The 19221-nt window shown below is 35.5% G+C and overlaps 1 protein-coding gene across 6 annotated transcripts in view; it reads left to right on the top strand.

Annotated features, from left to right (window-relative positions):
* The window catches only part of SMARCA1 (SNF2 related chromatin remodeling ATPase 1), a 147951-nt gene that overhangs the window by 29952 nt on the left and 98778 nt on the right, over positions 1-19221 (top strand). For all 6 annotated transcript variants that reach the window (XM_082377086.1, XM_082377085.1, XM_082377083.1 and 3 more), the window contains 4 exons: positions 819-967; positions 3148-3267; positions 10368-10478; positions 10740-10853. In XM_082377086.1, coding sequence (XP_082233212.1) covers positions 819-967; positions 3148-3267; positions 10368-10478; positions 10740-10853 — 494 coding nt within the window. The remainder of the gene's footprint in view (positions 1-818; positions 968-3147; positions 3268-10367; positions 10479-10739; positions 10854-19221) is intronic.

Below are 19221 nucleotides of genomic sequence, written 5' to 3'. Positions count from 1 at the left end.
CCTGGTGGCGCAGTGGTTGAGAATCTGCCTGCCAATGCAGGGGACACGGGTTCGAGCCCTGGTCTGGGAAGATCCCACATGCCACGGAGCAACTGGGCCCGTGAGCCACAATTACTGAGCCTGCGCGTCTGGAGCCTGTGCTCCGCAACAAGAGAGGCCGCGATGGTGAGAGGCCCGCGCACCGCGATGAAGAGTGGTCCCCACTTGCCGCAACTAGAGAAAGCCCTCGCACAGAAACGAAGACTCAACACAGTCATAAATAAATAAATAAATAAATAAATAAAAGAACGTGAATTTCTAAAAAAAAAAAAAAAAGATCTTAACTGATTAAAACTTTGATTTAAAAAAAAAACAAAAACAATGCTAATTTAAATCTGCCTATTTTGAAACCTGGCATTCAGTATATGGAGTAGGTACTTGAACATCACTAGCTTATAGTTGAATGTCAGTGGCATGTCTTTTCAAGTACTTGGTATTATTTAGCAGATAAAATGTTTGGTTTAAAAATTTTAAAACATGTATTAGAGGGTGCCTTTTCATACAGAACAATTTGATCTGAGAAATGAAGTTTGAACATGAAAAAATGTTTCTGTCCTTCTATGTTTTAACTGAATTTTATAGAAGGAAATTCATATTGAAATAGAAGGTATGGTAGAAGAAAAACTTGCAGGGTTGTTCATTTAAAAAATTAAAGCTCACTAATTTTCCGTTATAAAGTTTTACTTATGTTTAAATGTACTAGTTTCTGATTAGAACTAATATGCTATGCTTTCTCTGGAATATCATTGAATATATACAACTTTTATTTTTATTATCAGGAAGACTTATTGACCAGCAGTCTAACAAGATGGCAAAAGAGGAAATGTTACAAATGATACGTCATGGAGCCACCCATGTTTTTGCTTCTAAAGAAAGTGAGCTGACAGATGAAGACATTACAACTCTTCTGGAAAGAGGGGAAAAGAAGGTTAGTTAAAATGGCATTTTGTTTTCATGATGGATTGCTTTAACATCAGTTTATTTCAGCATGATTATTGTAGTGAGTTGTTTCAAATGCATGTTTCAAACTGCATGTTTCAAATGATTCATGTTCTAAGAATTTGTAGATTTATATCCGGGGATAATTTAGGTTTTTTTTTTAGTTTAAATTTTGGTGAGAAGAGTAAGAACCAGAGTTTAAAACTGAGTGACCTTGTATCTCATGCTTATAATATTGGTATTTACTCTACTTAAAAGCCCAGAAAATTTTGTGTTTAATCACTTGTATCAGGACTGCATTTTTGTGACTTTTTTGCATGGGATTAGAAATTATCTACTGATACATTGTGTCAACTGAAACTTTTGTGAACATTTTGTAAAATATTAAAGCATTATTTGTTAAAGTATAATAAGCTGTTTCAGAATATTGCAATTTTGTGTTGAATTTACCTTTTTTCACAAATTATTATGGATAATTTCAAACATAAGCAAAAGTAGACAGAATAGTGTAATGAACCCCCATGTACTTATCACCCGTTTCCAACAACCATCAACCAGTCCTGCCCCATTCACACCCCCAGTTCATCTTCCCCCTTCCTGGTTTATTTGGGAGCAAATCTCAGCCATATCATTTCAGCTATAAATATTTCACTATGTATTTCTAAAATATAAGAACTCTTTAAAAACATAATCATGATGGCATTGTCCCACCTGAAAAACCCCAGTAATTCTTTACCCCAAAAATCCAGTTATAATTCAAATTTCCAATTATCTCAGAAGTAGCTAAGCTTTTTTAAAACTTTTTTTAAAAATCAGAATGCATATAAGGTCTATACATTGTCACTGGTTGATACGTCATGTGTATCTTTTTTAACCTGTAGGTTCTCCCTCTATTTATGTATTATTTCCCTTGTAATTTATTTGGTGAAGAAACTGGATTGTTTGCCTTTTGAGTTGCTCACAGTCTAGACTTTGCTGATTCCATCCCCACGGGGTATTTTACCATGTTCACTTATTTACTGTATTTCCTGCAAATTGGTCGAATTTACTTTTCAGACTATTTTTTGTTTCTGAGGCTATATCTCCATACATTTATATTATAGCCCCAGGACTTATTTATTTTATAACTGACTTCCCACCCCCCCACCTCTGGCAACCAACCAATCTGTTCTCTGGGTCTATGAGTTAGGTTTTCTTTTTTTTTAGATTCCACATATCAGTGAGATCATATGGTATTTTTCTTTCTCTGTCTGACTTATTTCATTTAGCATAATAGCCTCAAGGTCCATCCACGCTGTCGCAAATGGCAGGATTTCCTTCTCTTTAATGGCTGAGTAATATTCCATTGTATACATTTACACCACATTTTCTTTATCCATTCATCCATCGATGGACACTTAGGTTGTTTCCATGTCTTGACTATTGTAAATAGTGCTGTAACGAACATGGGGGTGCAGGTAGGTATCTTTTCAAGTTAGTGTCTTCATTTCCTTCAAATAAATTCCCAGGAGTGGAATTTGGAATTGCTGGATCATATGGTAGCTCTATTTTTAATTTTTTGAGGAACCTCCATACTGTTTTCTACATTGCCTTAACCAATTTACATTCCCACCAACAGTGTAGGAGGGTTCCCTTTTCTCCACATCCTCTCCAGCATTTATTATTTGTAGACTTTTTGATGATGGCCATTCTAACAGGTGTGAGTTGATATCTCATTGTAGCTTTGATTTGCATTTCCCTGACGATTAGTTATATTTAGTACCTTTTCATGTATCTGAGGTCATATGTTGGAATTTGAACAGTCTTGTGTTACTGTGTTTCATGTTAGTGTACAAATGTGTTGTTTAATCCAAGTTTGCCTTTGTTTTAGCATTAGCCATGTGTCCCATTAAAATTATGCAGCAGAAATTATAATATGGCTACATTTTCAATGACAAAAGATTTTAAAGAAAGCCTAAGTGAGAACACTTAAGAACCATTTAAGTATTTAAAATACTTGGGGCAAATTAAATTTATATTCAAGTTTGATGTTAACATTGCATTATTACTTTGTAAATTAACAGATTGCATATTTCATATCAAAACCTGACTTTTAAAAAGATAGAAGATCCACAGATTTTTATAAGTAATTCAGGGATAATTTTCTAATTTCAATGCATTCAACTTTAGACTGCAGAGATGAATGAACGCTTGCAGAAAATGGGAGAGTCTTCTCTGAGAAATTTTAGAATGGACACTGAACAAAGTTTGTACAAGTTTGAAGGAGAAGATTATAGAGAAAAACAGAAGGTAACTTTTTACCCTCAACCATTAGATTCTCTCAAATTAGCATTTCTTCCCGTAACAATTATATATTTAACAAAACACTGGCACTTACCTATCACAATACTGTGCTGTAGAGTGAAAGTGATGTATGTCAAAATGATCTTATCTAAGGGCTGGTTTATTATTATTATTATTACCACCACCATCAACATCATTTTTGTTGTTGCTGCTACTACTACTACCACCGCTTTTGTTTTTGAGAAGCAGTATAGGATGTGGTTGAGTTCCTGGATTCTGAAGCTGAAATCACAACTCTATCACTAATTAAGTGACTTAAAAGTATTTTTTATTGAAGTATAGTTGATTTACAATGTTGTGTTACTTTCAGGTATACAGCAAAGCGATTCAGTTATACATACATATGTATTTTTTTCAGATTCTTTTCCCTTATAGGTTATTACAAAATATTGAGTATAGTTCCCTGTGCTGTACAGTAGGTCTTTGTTGGTTATCTATTTTATATGTAGTAGTGTGTATATGTTAATCCCAAACTCCTAATTTATCCTCCCCCTCCTTTCCCCTTTGGTAACCATAATTAAGTGACTTTGGATAATCAGTTTTTTCACCTATCAAATGGAGGTTGGAGTAATTACATTATAGAGTAATTAGAACAAAATATGTAGCACTTAGTATTAATTATATTAGTAATAATATTATTGTTTACATATAGTTACTTAAATGCCAGAAGGACTTTGTTACAGGTGGTCTCATTTGTAAAAGAATGCCTTGTGATATACTTCATGGACAACAAAGGTCTCTTGAAGAAATGGGAATTTTATTTATTTTGTCTGTTTAAACTGAAATTATGGCTGTAATTTTAAAAACTTTTCATTTTGAAATGACTTTAGACTTTATTGCAAAAAATAGTAAAGAGTTCACATATATCCTTCACTCAGCTTCCCCTAATGTTAACAATTTACTTAATCATATTACAGTGAGCAAGTCCAGGAAATTAACATGTTTTCCCCCTAATGTCCTTTCCCTGTTCCGGGGTTTATAATCCAGGATCCCACATTGCAGTTTTTAAAAACAGAGTTTTATTTTTAAGAGCAGTTTTAGGTTCACAGCAAAATCGCGTGGAAAATACAAAGACTTCCCATATTCCATCTGCTTTCTCCCAACAGCTTCCTCTACTGTCAACATCCCACACCAGTCAAACCTACACTGACACATCATTATCATTCAAAGTCCATTGTTTACATTAGGATTCACTTTTGGCGTTGTACAGTCTGTGGGTTTGGATAAATGTATAAATGACTGGTATCCACCATTATGATATCCAGAATAGTTTTACTGCCCTAAAAACCCTCTGTGTGCTGCCTGTTAATCCCACCCTCCCGTCAACCCCTAGCAACAACTGATCTTTGCACTTTCTCCATAGTCTTGCCCTTTCCAGAATATTATATAGCTGGAATCATACAGTATGTCGCCTTTTCCGATTGGCTTCTTTCACTTAGTAATATGCATTTAAAGTTCCTTCATGTCTTTTCATGGCTTGATAGCTCATTTCTTTGTAGTGCTGAGTTATATTCCATTTTCTGGATGTACTACAGCTTATTTATGCATTTATCTACTGAAGGACATCTTGGTTGCTTCCAAGTTTTGATAATTATGAATAAAGCTGCCATAAACATTTATGTGCAGGTTTTTGTGTGAACGTAGATTTTCAACTCCTTTGGGTAAATCCCAAGGAGCACGATTGTTGGATTGTATGGTAAGAGTATGTTTAATTTTGTAAGAAACTGCCAACCTGTCTTCCAAAGTGGCCATACTATTTTACATTCTCGTGGGCAGTGAATGAGAGTTCCTGTTGCGCCACATTCTCACCAGCATTTGGTGTTGTCAGTGTTCTGGATTTTTGCCATTTTAGTAGGTGTGTAGTAGTATGTCTTTGTTTTAGTTTGCATTTCACTGATGACATGATGGGGAGCATCTTTTCATTTGCTTATTTGCCATCTGTATATTTCATCGGGGAAGTGTCTCTTCAGATCTTTTGCCCATTTAAAAATCAGAATGGTTGTTTTCTTATTGTTGAGTTTTAAGAGTTCTTTGTATATTTTGGATAATAGTCTCCTAACAGATATGTCTTTTGCAAACACTTTCTCCCAGTCTGTGGCTTGTCTTCTCATTCTCTTGACCCACATTGCATTTTGTTGCTGTGTCTCCTTGGTCTCTTCTAATCTGTGATAGTTCTCAGTCTTTCTTTGTTTTTCATGACCTTGACCCTCTTGAAGAGTATTGTTCAGTTGTCTTGTAGTTTGAATCTCACTTTGGGGTTGTTCGACATTTTTTTCATGATTTGACTGACATTATGCATTTTTAGCAAGAATGTGTTGGAAGGGATGTTACGTCTTTCTCAGTACATCATACCAGGGAACATATGACGTCACTATGTCATGTTACTGGGGACAGTAACCTTAATCACTTTGTTGAGGTGATGTCTGCTGGGTTTTTCCACTGTAGAGTTCCCATTTTTCCCTTTGTAATTGATAAGTATCTTGGTGGGGGGAGATACTCCTCACATTTTTGCCCACTGGTTTTAGCATCTCTTGGTGGAGCTTGCCTGCAATAGTTATGGTGGTGTTTACTTACGGTCATTTTGTATTTCCTTCATTCCATCTACATTTATTAATTGGGATTTTTCTGTAAGGAAGAGCTGTCCCTTCTCCCCATTTATTTATGTACTCATTTATTTATATCAACATGGACTCAAGGATAGTTACTTTTTGAGTTATAATACAATTCTATCATTTTTATTTTGCCACTCAAATTGTTCTATAAAGCTGTTATATTTTTTAACTGACAGAATGAATTTTTTAAAATAAAAAAGCTTATTCTTAGGTATTGATTTTACTGAAAAATCAGAGGTGAGCCATTTTAATTTGCATTGCAACTAGTATGTTGATAATGCTTTGTTGCTATCATTATTTCTGGTTAGTTTTTAGTATCTTGACCAAAATCTATGTGGTTATTCTATCTATAACCTTAATTCAGACTACTTATGGCTTACTCTGAGGAGATGGAGGTGATAGCCTGCATACACAGAGTGGAAACTGCCTTCCTAATATGCTTTTTAGATCTCATTATGTGATACGAATTTTATTAATTTTACAATTATTCCCGTGAGCTTATTGTTATTATGAGTGTTTTATAAAGTAACAGTGAAAAGTCTAAATATCAGTGGTGCTTCCTACCTACATTCTTAGAGGAAAATTAGGCTTAGTAAAATATTTGTCCATTTCTAATATAACAAGTTTTCCTGTGTTTCTAATTCTAGCAAAATAATGATGTACAGATATAAAGAAATTTTAATGATAACAATTATGATGACTTTTATAATTGACTAAATCAGATTTTTTTCTGAATAGTCTGAGTTGAAATTATATTTTATTATGTCTTTCCATATTTTCTAGATAGGTTCATAAAATAGGTTCATACTATCCTTTGAAGAGAATTGAAAACCTGCAAGAATGTTGTTCATACATATGGAAATTGCACAGTGAGGTAGATTTTCATATAAGATTTGTCGAACCAGTTGCATTAGTTTATAACCATACCTGGTGAATTAAGTCATAATGACTGACATTGATTCTGAATAAATTAACCTGAATAAGTTTGTATTAATGTAGTCTTATCTAAAACAAACTAATTCAGCATGATTCATTCTGTTTTTGAAAGTTCAGGAATTGGCCTTTAATACTTATTTCAAATTTGAATATCTAAACCTTCAAACAAGTATAGGTTAAATGGCCAAATACATTACTTTCAGAAAGTTAAGCTATTATTGATTTTTCATCCCAATTGAGACAAATAAATATTGGTTATTAAAAAATATCTTTTCTATTACTGTCATCTCACATTAACCCATCTGAGGGGGAAAACAAAACAAAACTCATCATCTTACATAACTCACATTATCCATCTCGTGAACTTTTAGAGGTAAACGAGACATTTAGTCTAACCTTGTTTGTGATTAAGAAATCCCATCTATAGCATCTAGGACAGTTATCTAGTCTCTATTTTTTTTTCTTCCCCCCATCCAGCCTCTGGTTGAACTCGGTCATGTTGGGATTCTTACTCTTCTCAGGATATTTCATTTCACTGTGTTATATTCTCTGGTTCTCAGAATACTTCTGTTTTTTAAAAATATTTATTTGGTTGCACCGGGTCTTAGTTGTGGCAGACAGGCTCCTTAGATGAGGCAGGTGGGCACCTTAGTTGTGGCACGTGGGTTCCTTAGTTGAGGGAGGTGGGTTTCTTAGTTGTAGCAGGCAAAAAACTCTTAGTTGTGGCTTGCAAACTCTTAGTTGCAGCATGCATGTGGGATCTAGTTCCCTGACCAGGGATCGAACCTGGGCCCCTGGCATTGGGAGCACAGAGTCTTATCCACTCTGCCACCAGGGAAGTCCCTCAAAATACTTCTTATTTGGCTTATAAGCTCCTTGGTGGAAGAGATTGTTTTATTCATTTTTGTATCCTTGACACTTGCAAGTAGGCACTTAAGACATATTTGTTAAATTATATTGAGTAGCAATCTACTTTCTTGTGACTTTCCATGTTGGTTTTAATCTTATGGATCAACAAAGAACTGTTTTCTTCTATCTGATAGACTTTTCCATATGTGGATGCCACCATTTTGTCTTTAGTCTTTACTTCTCTAGACACAGAGTTTATGATTTCTAACCATTCTAGTCATCTTAGTTTATCATCCACTCTTAAAATGTGATAAGAAGGTTAGGACTCAGCCTGTAGATGAGGTCAAATAGAGTGGGACCATTAATTGTATTGGATTGGCCAAAAAGTGCCTTCGGTTTTTAAGTAAAAATAAAAGACACATTTTTCATTTTCACCAAGAACTTCATTGAACAACGTATTCACCCTGTTGTTTCACTACCTTCTGGCATTTTTCAGGCAACTTCATAATTCCATCTTCCCAAAACTTTTTATCTTTTTGAGCAGAGAACTGTTCAAGGTTCCTTTTACAGTCTTCCAGGGAATTGAAATTTTTTCCATTAAGAGAATTTTGTAAAGACCAAAATAATTGGAAATCTGAAGGTGCAATGTCTGGTGAATATGGCAGATGAATCAGAACTTCCCAGCCAAGCTGTAACAGTTTTTGTCTGGTCCTCAAAGAAACATGCAGTCTTGTGTTACCCTGATGGAAGATTATGCATTTTCCGTTGACTAATCATCAAGTGCTGCTTTCAGTTGGTCTAATTGGGAGCAGTACTTGTTGGAATTAATCGTTTGGATTTCCAGAAGGAGCTCATAACAGAGGACTCCCTTCCAATCCCACCATATACACAACATCACCTTCTTTGGATGAAGACTGACCTTTGGTGTGGTTGGTGGTGGTTCATTTCACTTGCCCCACGATCTCTTCCGTTCCACATAACTGTACGGTACCCATTTTTCATCACCCGTCATAATTTATTTCAAAAATGGAACATTTTCATTATGTTTAAGTAGAGAATTGCATGTGGAAATACGGTCAAGAAGGTTTTTTTCGCTTAACTTATGTGGAACCCAAACATCAAAGCGATTCACATAACCAAGCTGGTGCAGATGATTTTCAGTGCTTGATTTGGATGTTTTGAGTATGTTGGCTACCTCCCGCGTGGTATCACGTTGATTGTTCTCAATAACTTGATTTGATCGCTATCAACTTCAACTGGTCTACCTGACTGTGGAGCATCGTCCAGTGAGAAATCTCCAGCACGAAACTTCGCAAACCACTTTTGAACACGTTTGATCAGTCACAGCACCTTCTCCATACACTGCACAAATCTTTTTTTTGCGTTTCAGTTGCGTTTTTACCTTTCTTGAAAAATAACGCATAATATGCTGGAAATGTTGCTTTTTTTTCTTCCATCTTCAATGTTAAAATGGCTACACAAAAATTCACCAATTTTGATTAAGTCTTTTTTTTAAATGCATGCTGATATGACAGCTGTCACATACAATCTAACAGAATTGTTTCAAATGAAGTTAAAGACAACTAAGTGCTACTAGAGCCATCTTACAGAAAAAACCAAACAAAACTTTTAGCCAACCCAATAGATTAATGGCCTCTTTTGTGTAAAAGTACTAGGCTAGGCACTGTGAAATCAAGAAAAATATCTGAACTAGAAAAGCATACCTACAGACTCCAGAACTTTATATTGTCACTTTTGTATATTGACTTTTAAATTGCATTTTTTAGCTGATATTGGGGTAAAGTTTTGTAAGGCTACCAAATCATTGTTCACCCCACTTTGGATATTTAATAATAACTTACATTTAACTCTTGGCAGTTTACCTAATGCTTTCACGTATATGGTCACATTTAATCCTCAGAGTAGGTTTTATTATTATTCCCATTTTACAGATGGAGAAAATAATTTCTTCAAAGTTATACAGTTGGTAAAGTGGCAGAACCTGGTTTCAAATTCAGGTCTTTCTGATTCCACTGGCTTTTCCCACAGCTACCTTACCAAGAGGTCTTATTTTAAAATTTCTCTTGATTTGAAGGGATATATGGCTGTCATGTTGATATTCATTATTTATGCCTTTCAGCTATTTTCTAATTCATACACTTAACACAGTTACCAGAATCAATATTAGTCTTCCGCCTATATTAGACGCTATTTATTTATTTTGACATAAAATATTAACCAGATTATGCAAATTCTTCTCAATTACTAAGGAAGAGCTAAGTTTCAAACTTACTTAAAAAAAAAAAGAAAACCATCCTTGCACTTGCACCTAAACTTGGTATACAGTATGAGGTTTTGGAACTTGGGATGTATAACTGTGACTTATAAAGCGAGTTTTTTTTTTTTTAAATTGAAGTATAGTTGATTTACAATATCGTGTTAGTTTCAAGTGTACAGCAAAGTGATTTAGTTATTTTTTTTTCAGATTCTTTTGGGGTGCATGTATCTTTTCCAATTAGAGTTTTACAAAGCAAGTTTTGATTCTTCCTAATGGCTTTGGTTTTCTCACACTTCTACAACCTTGATGTGCTTGATATTTATAAACCAAATTGGAATTATTAAACTCCTCATTCTTGTTTTCGTGTATAGCTTGGAATGGTGGAATGGATTGAACCTCCCAAACGAGAACGCAAAGCCAACTATGCGGTGGATGCCTACTTCAGAGAGGCTTTACGTGTTAGTGAGCCAAAGATTCCAAAGGTAAAGCAGTATGAGGCCAGGTTTTATGTCCTACAGTAGAATTCTCTTGTAACGTGGTCTCTGATTCAGATTTACTTATATTAGTGCTAAATCTTAGTCCCTAAAATATAACAATACAGAAAAGTACTTGATATGCTCCGGCCATATAAATGGATTCCATTGTATTTATTTTTCTATATATAAAAGAAATAATAAAAGATAAGTATGTTCACTTCATGTACTGAAAACAAATATATATGTAATGCATTTTCTCCCCCGCAGGCTCCACGACCTCCAAAACAGCCAAATGTTCAGGATTTTCAGTTTTTCCCACCACGCTTATTTGAGCTCCTCGAAAAGGAAATTCTTTATTATAGAAAGACCATAGGCTATAAGGTAATTTTTCAGTTTTTTGGATTAGCATAATACAATCTTTTAAGCTAATATAATGTATTAAGCTAGACTAGAAAGTGTTCCATTTTAATGTGAGAGAACTTAAGAGTAAGTCAAAATAGTGGTGTTTTTAAAACCAAAGTGGAGGTTTAACTAGAAGCAAAGCATCAAGCTACCCAATCACCAGTAAGATCATCACTAAATGAGATTAGTGGAGAATTATCCAATATTTCAAAATAGTAATAACATTTAAATAATGCTCGTGTTCAAGTGCTCAAAGAATATGTAGAATAAACAATAGGTATGTGTTTAAATAGAAGTGAATGTATGATAGATGATAGGAAATTTTTGATTATTTTCCTCAAAATGACCAAGAAATAGTATTTTTGTGTTTATTACTCATAGATCGATAGAAGCCCTGTTGGTGGTTAGTAGATTGTGTTCACTTAGGTGTTAAAATAATGATAAACACGATAATGAATTATGGAACTTAAAAATGATCTTTTGGAATTCAAATTTCTTACTTATATAGGTAGATAAGAACCCGTTTATAGTGAGTGAAATATAATGTTTGTCATACTTACAGCTATCACATTGAGAGATTAAGCATATGAGATTATTTCTGTATGTTGAAATTGGCTTTCTAGTGAGTGGAAAGGGATGACCAAATAATAATCAATAGTATGAACAAAATTATAAAAGTATTAACACTGTTATAATTTTATGAAGATTTCTGTTTTATGAATTGGAAGCTGTGTTTTAAAATTCATATTGTGAACCTTTATCACAAGTGGAACTGTGACCAGTTATTTTGATTAGTAACTGTAATATGCCTAGAAAAGCTCCATATATATATAAGATATTTAGTTAGTTAATATTTTGGAACTGAGGGAGGCGATATGGGGATATACGTATATGTACAACTGATTCACTTTGTTATAAAGCAGAAACTGACACACAATTGTAAAGCAGTTATGCTCTAATAAAGATGTTAAAAAAATATTTTGAACTGAGTGAATCTCTAGAGTGTTTCTACTATTTGTCCAAAGTGGGAGCACTGTCATTTGAAATGGAGCAAAAAAGTTTTGCTTGCTATTTATGTACCAAAGTTTAGATATCTATAAATAGGGACAAGAAACTTAAGGTGAATATAAGTGGAAATATATAAAAATAGGAACAAGAAAGTTAGGGTGAATATAAGTATAAAAATATATAAATGAAGTGGTTAGTTATAATCTGGTTAGGGAAATATGATTAAATTTGAATGTATTTAACCAACAGGACTGGATAAAATCCTTCTTAGGAAGTTGTAGAAGAGTACAGTAATCATGGTTGAACATCGGATCAGGCATAAAACCAGTTTCAAAGAAAGTGAAAACAGCGATGTTAGAAGAAACAGGCAAGTTATAGGTTTACAATGTAAAATAAAAATAGTAAAATTAATAAAGTAGTGAATAAGATTTCACGAGGTAAACAAATATATACATGATCCCACTAAGAATTATTAAACCTTTTAGGTTTAGATCATTATTTTCTGTTAACTTTTATTGACTATTATTAGTGAGACTTAAAAGGAGAATTAAGTTGAAATGTTAGACCTCAGTAATCAACCAAATATCTGTGTAGAGCATCTTATAATTGAATAAATGCTTTACCACATACTTCATTTGATTTCTTAGAAACCCTGTGAGATAGGTGTTATTATCACCTCTATATAATAGGTGAGGAAACAAGTTCAGTGAGGTTAAATGACTTGTTCAAGGTCAGGTAGCTAACAGAGTTGCCAAGGGTGCTGGTCTCAAACACAGGTTCTGAGCATTCAAATGCTATGCTCTTTCCACTCAGACATTCTGGGCTATTTCTGCATGTGACATAACTCTGCTTCTTTCTGCAGCCCTAAATAAGGACTGTGTTTACAGTGGTTTGACATGTTGTTTGGGAGGTGAGCCAAGTGGTAGTCAAGTAGCAGCAATAAAAAAATCACCTCTGCTAATATAACTGTTTATGCTCCTTCTTTGGAGATACTGAAATTCTGTTCCCTGTGATAATACAGTGCCCACCACATTCTCGCCACAGCTCTGGTTTTAATGTAAATAGTGCCTTTCATTACAGGCAGTTTGTGGTTAAGGGTCAGGGTCTTACATGACAGTTGGGTGGTGGCCAGCTGGAAGGAGATGGAGGAGAGAGGAAACCTTAGAAGAGGGAGGAATGAAGGGACAGCTGCGAAGGGTGATAGGAAGGAGGAAGGTGTGAGCAGATAGGAAAGGGATGAGCGAGCAGAGGGAAGATGGCACGGCACCCATGCTATGGCACCCATGCTATGGAACCTTACTGTTCTCTGTTCCTCACCTCCCGGAGAGAGGTGACTGGAGAGGGAGTGTGAGTGAAAGGAGGACTGTTTTTCATTTAATACATATTTATCGAGTGCCCCCCTATGCCAGGTCCTATGTCAAGGTCTGAGGATAAAGTGACGAATAAGACAGAGGGGGTTCCTCAGTGCACAGTACTTACGTTCTAATGGAGGAGACAGACATTAAGCTGAAAGCACAGCGTAGTGACGTTTATTTGTTTTCAGTACTTACAAAGGGTGCTATGAGGGATCATAACGTGGGTACCTAGCGTGGAGTGGGAGATCAGGGAGGTGGTCCCTAAGGACCACCATTTAAGTTGAGATCAGAGAGATGCACAGGAATTAGCCAGGTGAAGTGTGGGACAGAAGCGTTCAGGTGGGGGAGCCACAGGTATAAAGGTGTTGTGGTAGGAAGGAGGATTGCCCCTTCAGAAACTGAAAGAAGGCCAGTGTTGCTAGGGAGTGGTGAGAAAGAGAATGACTTGAGATGAAACTGGTGGTGAGTTGGTTGAGTTGGACCATGTGGAGCATTGAACATTAATTATAGGTCATATTAATTAGGTTGAACTTTAGAGCAAAGAAAGCCTTTGAGATGTTTTTAAGGCAGAGGGGTAGGTGGGTGATGGAATAATAACAGCAGATAGTTATTTAGTACTTACTTGTGTTGCTTACTCTTCTTAGTTGTTCAAAATGATTAACTCAGTATTCTCAGAAGAGCCCTGGAACTACATACCCATTTTACAGGTGGGGAAACTGAGGCATACAGAGGTTGAGTAATTTGCCCTGAGTAATTTGCTCAAGGTCAAACCACTTATAAGGGGCAGAATATGATCAGACTTACATTTTTAAAAATCACTCTGGCTGCAACACAGAGAAAGGTGAGTTTCTCCAGGGAAACCAGCCAGGAGGCTGCTGCAGTGTGAAGATGAAAAGATGGTGGTGGCTGGGAGTGTGGTGGTGGCAGTGGGGGTGGAAGGGGAATCGACCCCCTACCACTCCACTCCTAGCCCCAGGCTCTCCTCAGCCCCATCCTGGATTGCCTTTGTATTGTCTTAAGACTTGCCTTGATCCTCTGTATGCATACTTAGCTGGGGATTTACAAGACAAAGAAGAATACATTCTGGATGTTGGTTCTTTCTGAACCTTGTCTCTTCCATTCTTTACCAGGGGCTACAGACCTGAGCTAAGGTGGGTGCTTTAATTGGGTGGGTCTCATGTTTGAGTACAGTTGTCCCTCGGTATCTGCGGGACATTGGTTCCAGAAGCCCACAAAGATACCACGATCCGTGAATGCTCAAGTCTCTTATATAAAATGGCGTAGTATTTCCATGTAACCTATGCAGATTCGCCCATATATTTTACATCATCTCTATATTACTTATAATACCTAATACAATGTGATTGCTATGTAAATAGGTATAAATACAATGTGAATGCTATGTAAATAGGTTTAAATACAATGTGAATGCTATGTAAATAGTTGCCAGCATGCAGCAGATTCAAGTTTTGCTTTTTGGAACTTTCTGTAATTTTTTCCTCAAATATTTTTGATCAGAGGTTGCTTGAATCCACAGATGCAGAACCCGTGGATACGGAGGGCCGACTGTATAGACAGATGAGCATGGCATGTTAATCACCTGCAAAAGCTTCCTATAAAGGACGATATGATATTGATAAGTGTTGGGCATATCTTCTCAAGGATTCCTAGCGTTGATTATTTTCCCCCTACTAAACCTCCAGAAAACTAACCCAAGCCACAATATGAATGGAACAATAGTTTGTTCTCAGATGAACAGGACTGCTGTAGTGGAGTTTCCTGATATTCTCTACATAGTTAGGTTCTCAAAAAGGGACTCCTTTCCCTCTTTCTGCTTAAATGATTGTTAGCTCAGGGGAGAGAGGTTTTGTCTGAAGCTGGGGGCATTGTGGTGTATGGTTCCATTTGGCCCATTTTGAGTCCCCACTGTCACATTCTGTAGTGACTTGGAGTGTGGTTAGTGAAGGGCTCAGTAGGCTTGAAGCAGTTGGTAAACAGCATTTTTCTTCAGGGCCTGCTTATTTGCATTTTTATTTTCTGTTTTGTTTTTTCCCCCCGCAATACTCAGCACAACAAGGTCACGGCAGTATTCCTGATAATAAGATCTGGAATTAAAGAGTTCTGTCTTATTTGAGGCTGAGAGAAGTAGTTGTTTGTTTTGCCCTAACCACTTGGTAGATAGCTGTGCATTATGTGCCAATTTTCCCTGCTGTCTAAGCTCTGACCTTGTTGCAGGTTAGACATATTCAGAAGCTTCATTGCTCTTGTGACTTAGAGGAGTAACTTAATGCTTTTAGTCACTTGCTCACTAAAACCCTTCCATTGGAAGAAGGTGACTGAATTGAAATTTCAATTGCAGAATTTTAAAACTCCGGAGTATCCAAAAGTCCCATTGAGTCTAAGACCTGGAGTGAACCTGGAGTTTTGCCATATTAGAAGCTGAAGAAAGCTGTAGAACATTCTAATATATATCTTCAATAAAGACTCTTTGGGGGGGATATAAACATTTGACAAATGCAGGAAGTACTATAATCTTTGTGAGTTTCCGTAATGTGTCATTGTGGGCCACCTGTTTTGCTGTGGTAGAATTAAAATACAGTGAGCTGATTTCAGGTTACTACTTTTATTTTGTGTGTTGTCACATTTAATTCAGTATTCCATATTTCTATGAAATGCTTGCTGAAGCTCCTAAGAAACAAGACCCCCCAAAAAGTTTTTCACTTTTCCATGGAACATAGCTCTTAATCACAAATTCCTTACTATCTGACTAGAAGTCCAAATAATAATTGAGCTGTTTCCTTGAAAGATAACTTCTTGTATATTAAGTGTTACTGGGGGTCATCAGTAATATATACAGTATGAGTACTTGAGATACCACCTAGGTATCTGTTTAGTACTATTGGCCTATAATTCGTCTACTTAATTCTTTTACAGCACTTTGAAATCACTTTAGGAAGCTAAATGCCGATAAAACCTCATGAGGTAAAAAATGAATACTTTTTAAAAATAATAAATATTAAGAAGGAGATTATTTGTAGGAAGAGATACAGGAATTTAGGAATTTTGAGTCATTTCTAATTCTAAAACTTTTAGCAGCTGTTTATTTGAGTAATTTTTAGAACTAAAATTGTAAATGTAACATTGATGAAGTCATTCTAAAGTTTTGCTGTATTAAAAATATGGGCAGTAGATCCTAAAATCTAATGGTATGATATAATATTCTGATTTTGCCTTTATTAAAGTTCAGGTGGAAAATTTTTAGTATTGAAGATATCTACATAGGAATAAAAAGTTTATTTTGTGTGGGTATATTATCCATTTTCTGTCATAAAATTAGATGTTTATGAAATACTTTGTTAAAGTATGGTTTGTCAGATATGGAAAGTTTGAAGCATTTTGGTAGAGAAATATCTTAAGATTAAAGAGGTTTTCCTCAATGAAAGTTAAAAATTTGAGGCCAAAGTAATTTCACCAGCGACTGAAGCGGTCTGTTAAACTTTTAAAGCTATGTCTGTAATTTTTTTCAACATTTTATTATGAAAAATTTCCAAACAGAAAAATGCCAAAATAATTATACAGTGAACACCCATATACACGCCACATATATTTTCCAATTTACATTTTACTGTATTTGCTTTATCACCTATTTGTCCATTTCTCCAGCTTTCTATCAAATGGATATCCTTCTTATTTCTTTATGCATTTCAAAGTTGCAGACATAAGTATATTTCACCCGGAAACACTTCAACATGCATATCATTAGCCAGAGTTCAATATTTATTTGATTCTTTTTAAGATAAAAGTTATATACATTGAAATATATAAATCTTGTGTGTCATTTGATGAATTTTGACAAATGCATACGCCTACATAACTGAAGCCCCTATAAGGATATAGAAAGTGCCCCTTCCCAGTCAATCCTCATATTCATTCCCCAGACACAACCACTGTTCTGATATTATTTTCAACCATAGATTGGTTTTTTTTGTTTTAGAGTTTCACATAAATGGAATCATATATTATGTGTAAGGCTTCTTTCACTTAGCATAGTGTTTTTGAGATTCATCCATGTTGTCCCATTATCAATGGTGCATTCCTTTTTATTGCCGAGTACTATTCCATTGTAAGGATATACCACAGTTTGCTTATCCAGTCTCTTGTTGATGGACATCTGGACTGTTTTTTGGGTTTTGGCTCTTGTGAGTAAAGCTGCTATAAACATTCTCCTAAAAGTCTTTGTATAGATATGTTTGTTAGGAATGGAATTGCTGGTGTGCCTGTGATTTAAAAGTGGAATTTAGCTGTTGAAAAAAGTCATTTTAAATCATGCGTATCACTGGACTACATTTCGTTTTTAATTTACACCTTCTTTTCCATTTCCATTTGCTACCATCCTAGGCCAGGTGATCATACCTCATTTCTAGATTACAACAGTTTAGCTGGTTCTCTTGCCTCTAGTCGCTTCCCCACTTCAATCCATCCAGCACAAGGCTTGCAGGTGAAAACAGTACTCCTTTGTTGAAAGATCTCCAATGGCTTGCTGTTGCCTACTGTGTAGTTTCAGAAGGCCCTCTAATTCTGTTTCCACCTGGCCTTGTTTCTTATCCCGTCTCAACATAAACCTTATATGCTCCTTCCTGTTTTTGCCTTCACCGTTTTTGCTTTACTGCTCCGCCTAGAATATTCTTTCTCTCTTCTCCATCTCCCCAAATTCTTATAGTTCTTAGAGTATAGCTCAGAATTCCGCAACTAGGTTGTGAGCTCCTTGTGGGCAAGGACCATGTCCACTATTTTTTATATTCCAGTGAACACCTATCATAGTGCTATGGACAAAATAGACATTTAGTCAATACTTACTAATTTGATTGTCTCGTACTGATGATTATGTACAAATGAATCTGTTTTTCAGTATGTCTTTTTAATGCCCAGTTAGTAGGTTTTATATTTAAACAACTATTGGATACAATAGTTTTAAAAATACTTATTTTTAAATTACAGTGCTATGGTTCAAACTCTATGAAATATGTATAATAATTAGAGAAATGTACTCTAGTATGTATTATAATCATGTTTTAGTAAAACCGTGACTATTTGATACCTCTAGAGGATGAGTCATTTATGATAGGTGTGCCTTCCAAACAGTGGAAGGCTTACTGCCAACCCTGTTCTTGCCATGTTTGATGGATGCTATAAAATGTACTATACATGTTATATACCTGCCCTTGTAAATCAATGTGCTGCATTGTCACTGCAGATGCACATAAAAATGATGTGAGGCTTTGCGCTGAGTGACTTAGTTTATCACTCCATACAATGAATGCTGCTTTATACTGCTGAGCTGTATGGGTTGTCTAAGTTCATGGTGACACACTAAGGCCCCTGGGGCTACAGTTTTGAGATACAAATGACTGGCTGACTGCTTGCCTCCTTGTAGAGCTGAGCTTCTGTCCTCAGTCTTTTGAACTCTTTGCTTACCCCTTCCCTCTTATAATGCCCAGTTAGTAGGTTTTATATTTAAACAACGTTGCACGTTGAACTGATTAGAGCATTGGATACAATCTTCAGGTGCATTGCCACTTCTATACCCTGGTCTGTATTGCCAGGTGAATATGGACTCTTTTTGTACTACCCAACTTTTTGTTTCTGGGCTTGAGATTTTATTGTATAATGTTGGTGTTGGGGATAATGATATTATTATTACCATGTATTACAATATCATAAGGATTTTTTTGTTCCACAGTGTAATTAAATCTAGAATATAATGTGGCATTTAGCTGTAACTGGTTTTTAACTGTAAAATACCACGTGGCACATTTAAGAACAGTTTTACTTTGGTAATATGGTAGTAGAAATGTGGAGAGGATCATGTGTCATTCTGGTATGACTTTATTTTGTTTACTGCTGAAATAATTCTAAATATTGATATAAGTATGTATACCCTTAATTAATTTTTCTCAACAGTTTATTCATAACACACCTCTTGA

The sequence above is a fragment of the Balaenoptera borealis genome (assembly GCF_965194805.1).
Source record: "Balaenoptera borealis genome assembly, chromosome: X".
NCBI classification, from domain to species: Eukaryota; Metazoa; Chordata; class Mammalia; order Artiodactyla; family Balaenopteridae; genus Balaenoptera; species Balaenoptera borealis.
The sequence above is the reverse complement of the archived record's forward strand: the minus strand, read 5'-3'. Positions and strand labels throughout refer to the sequence as shown.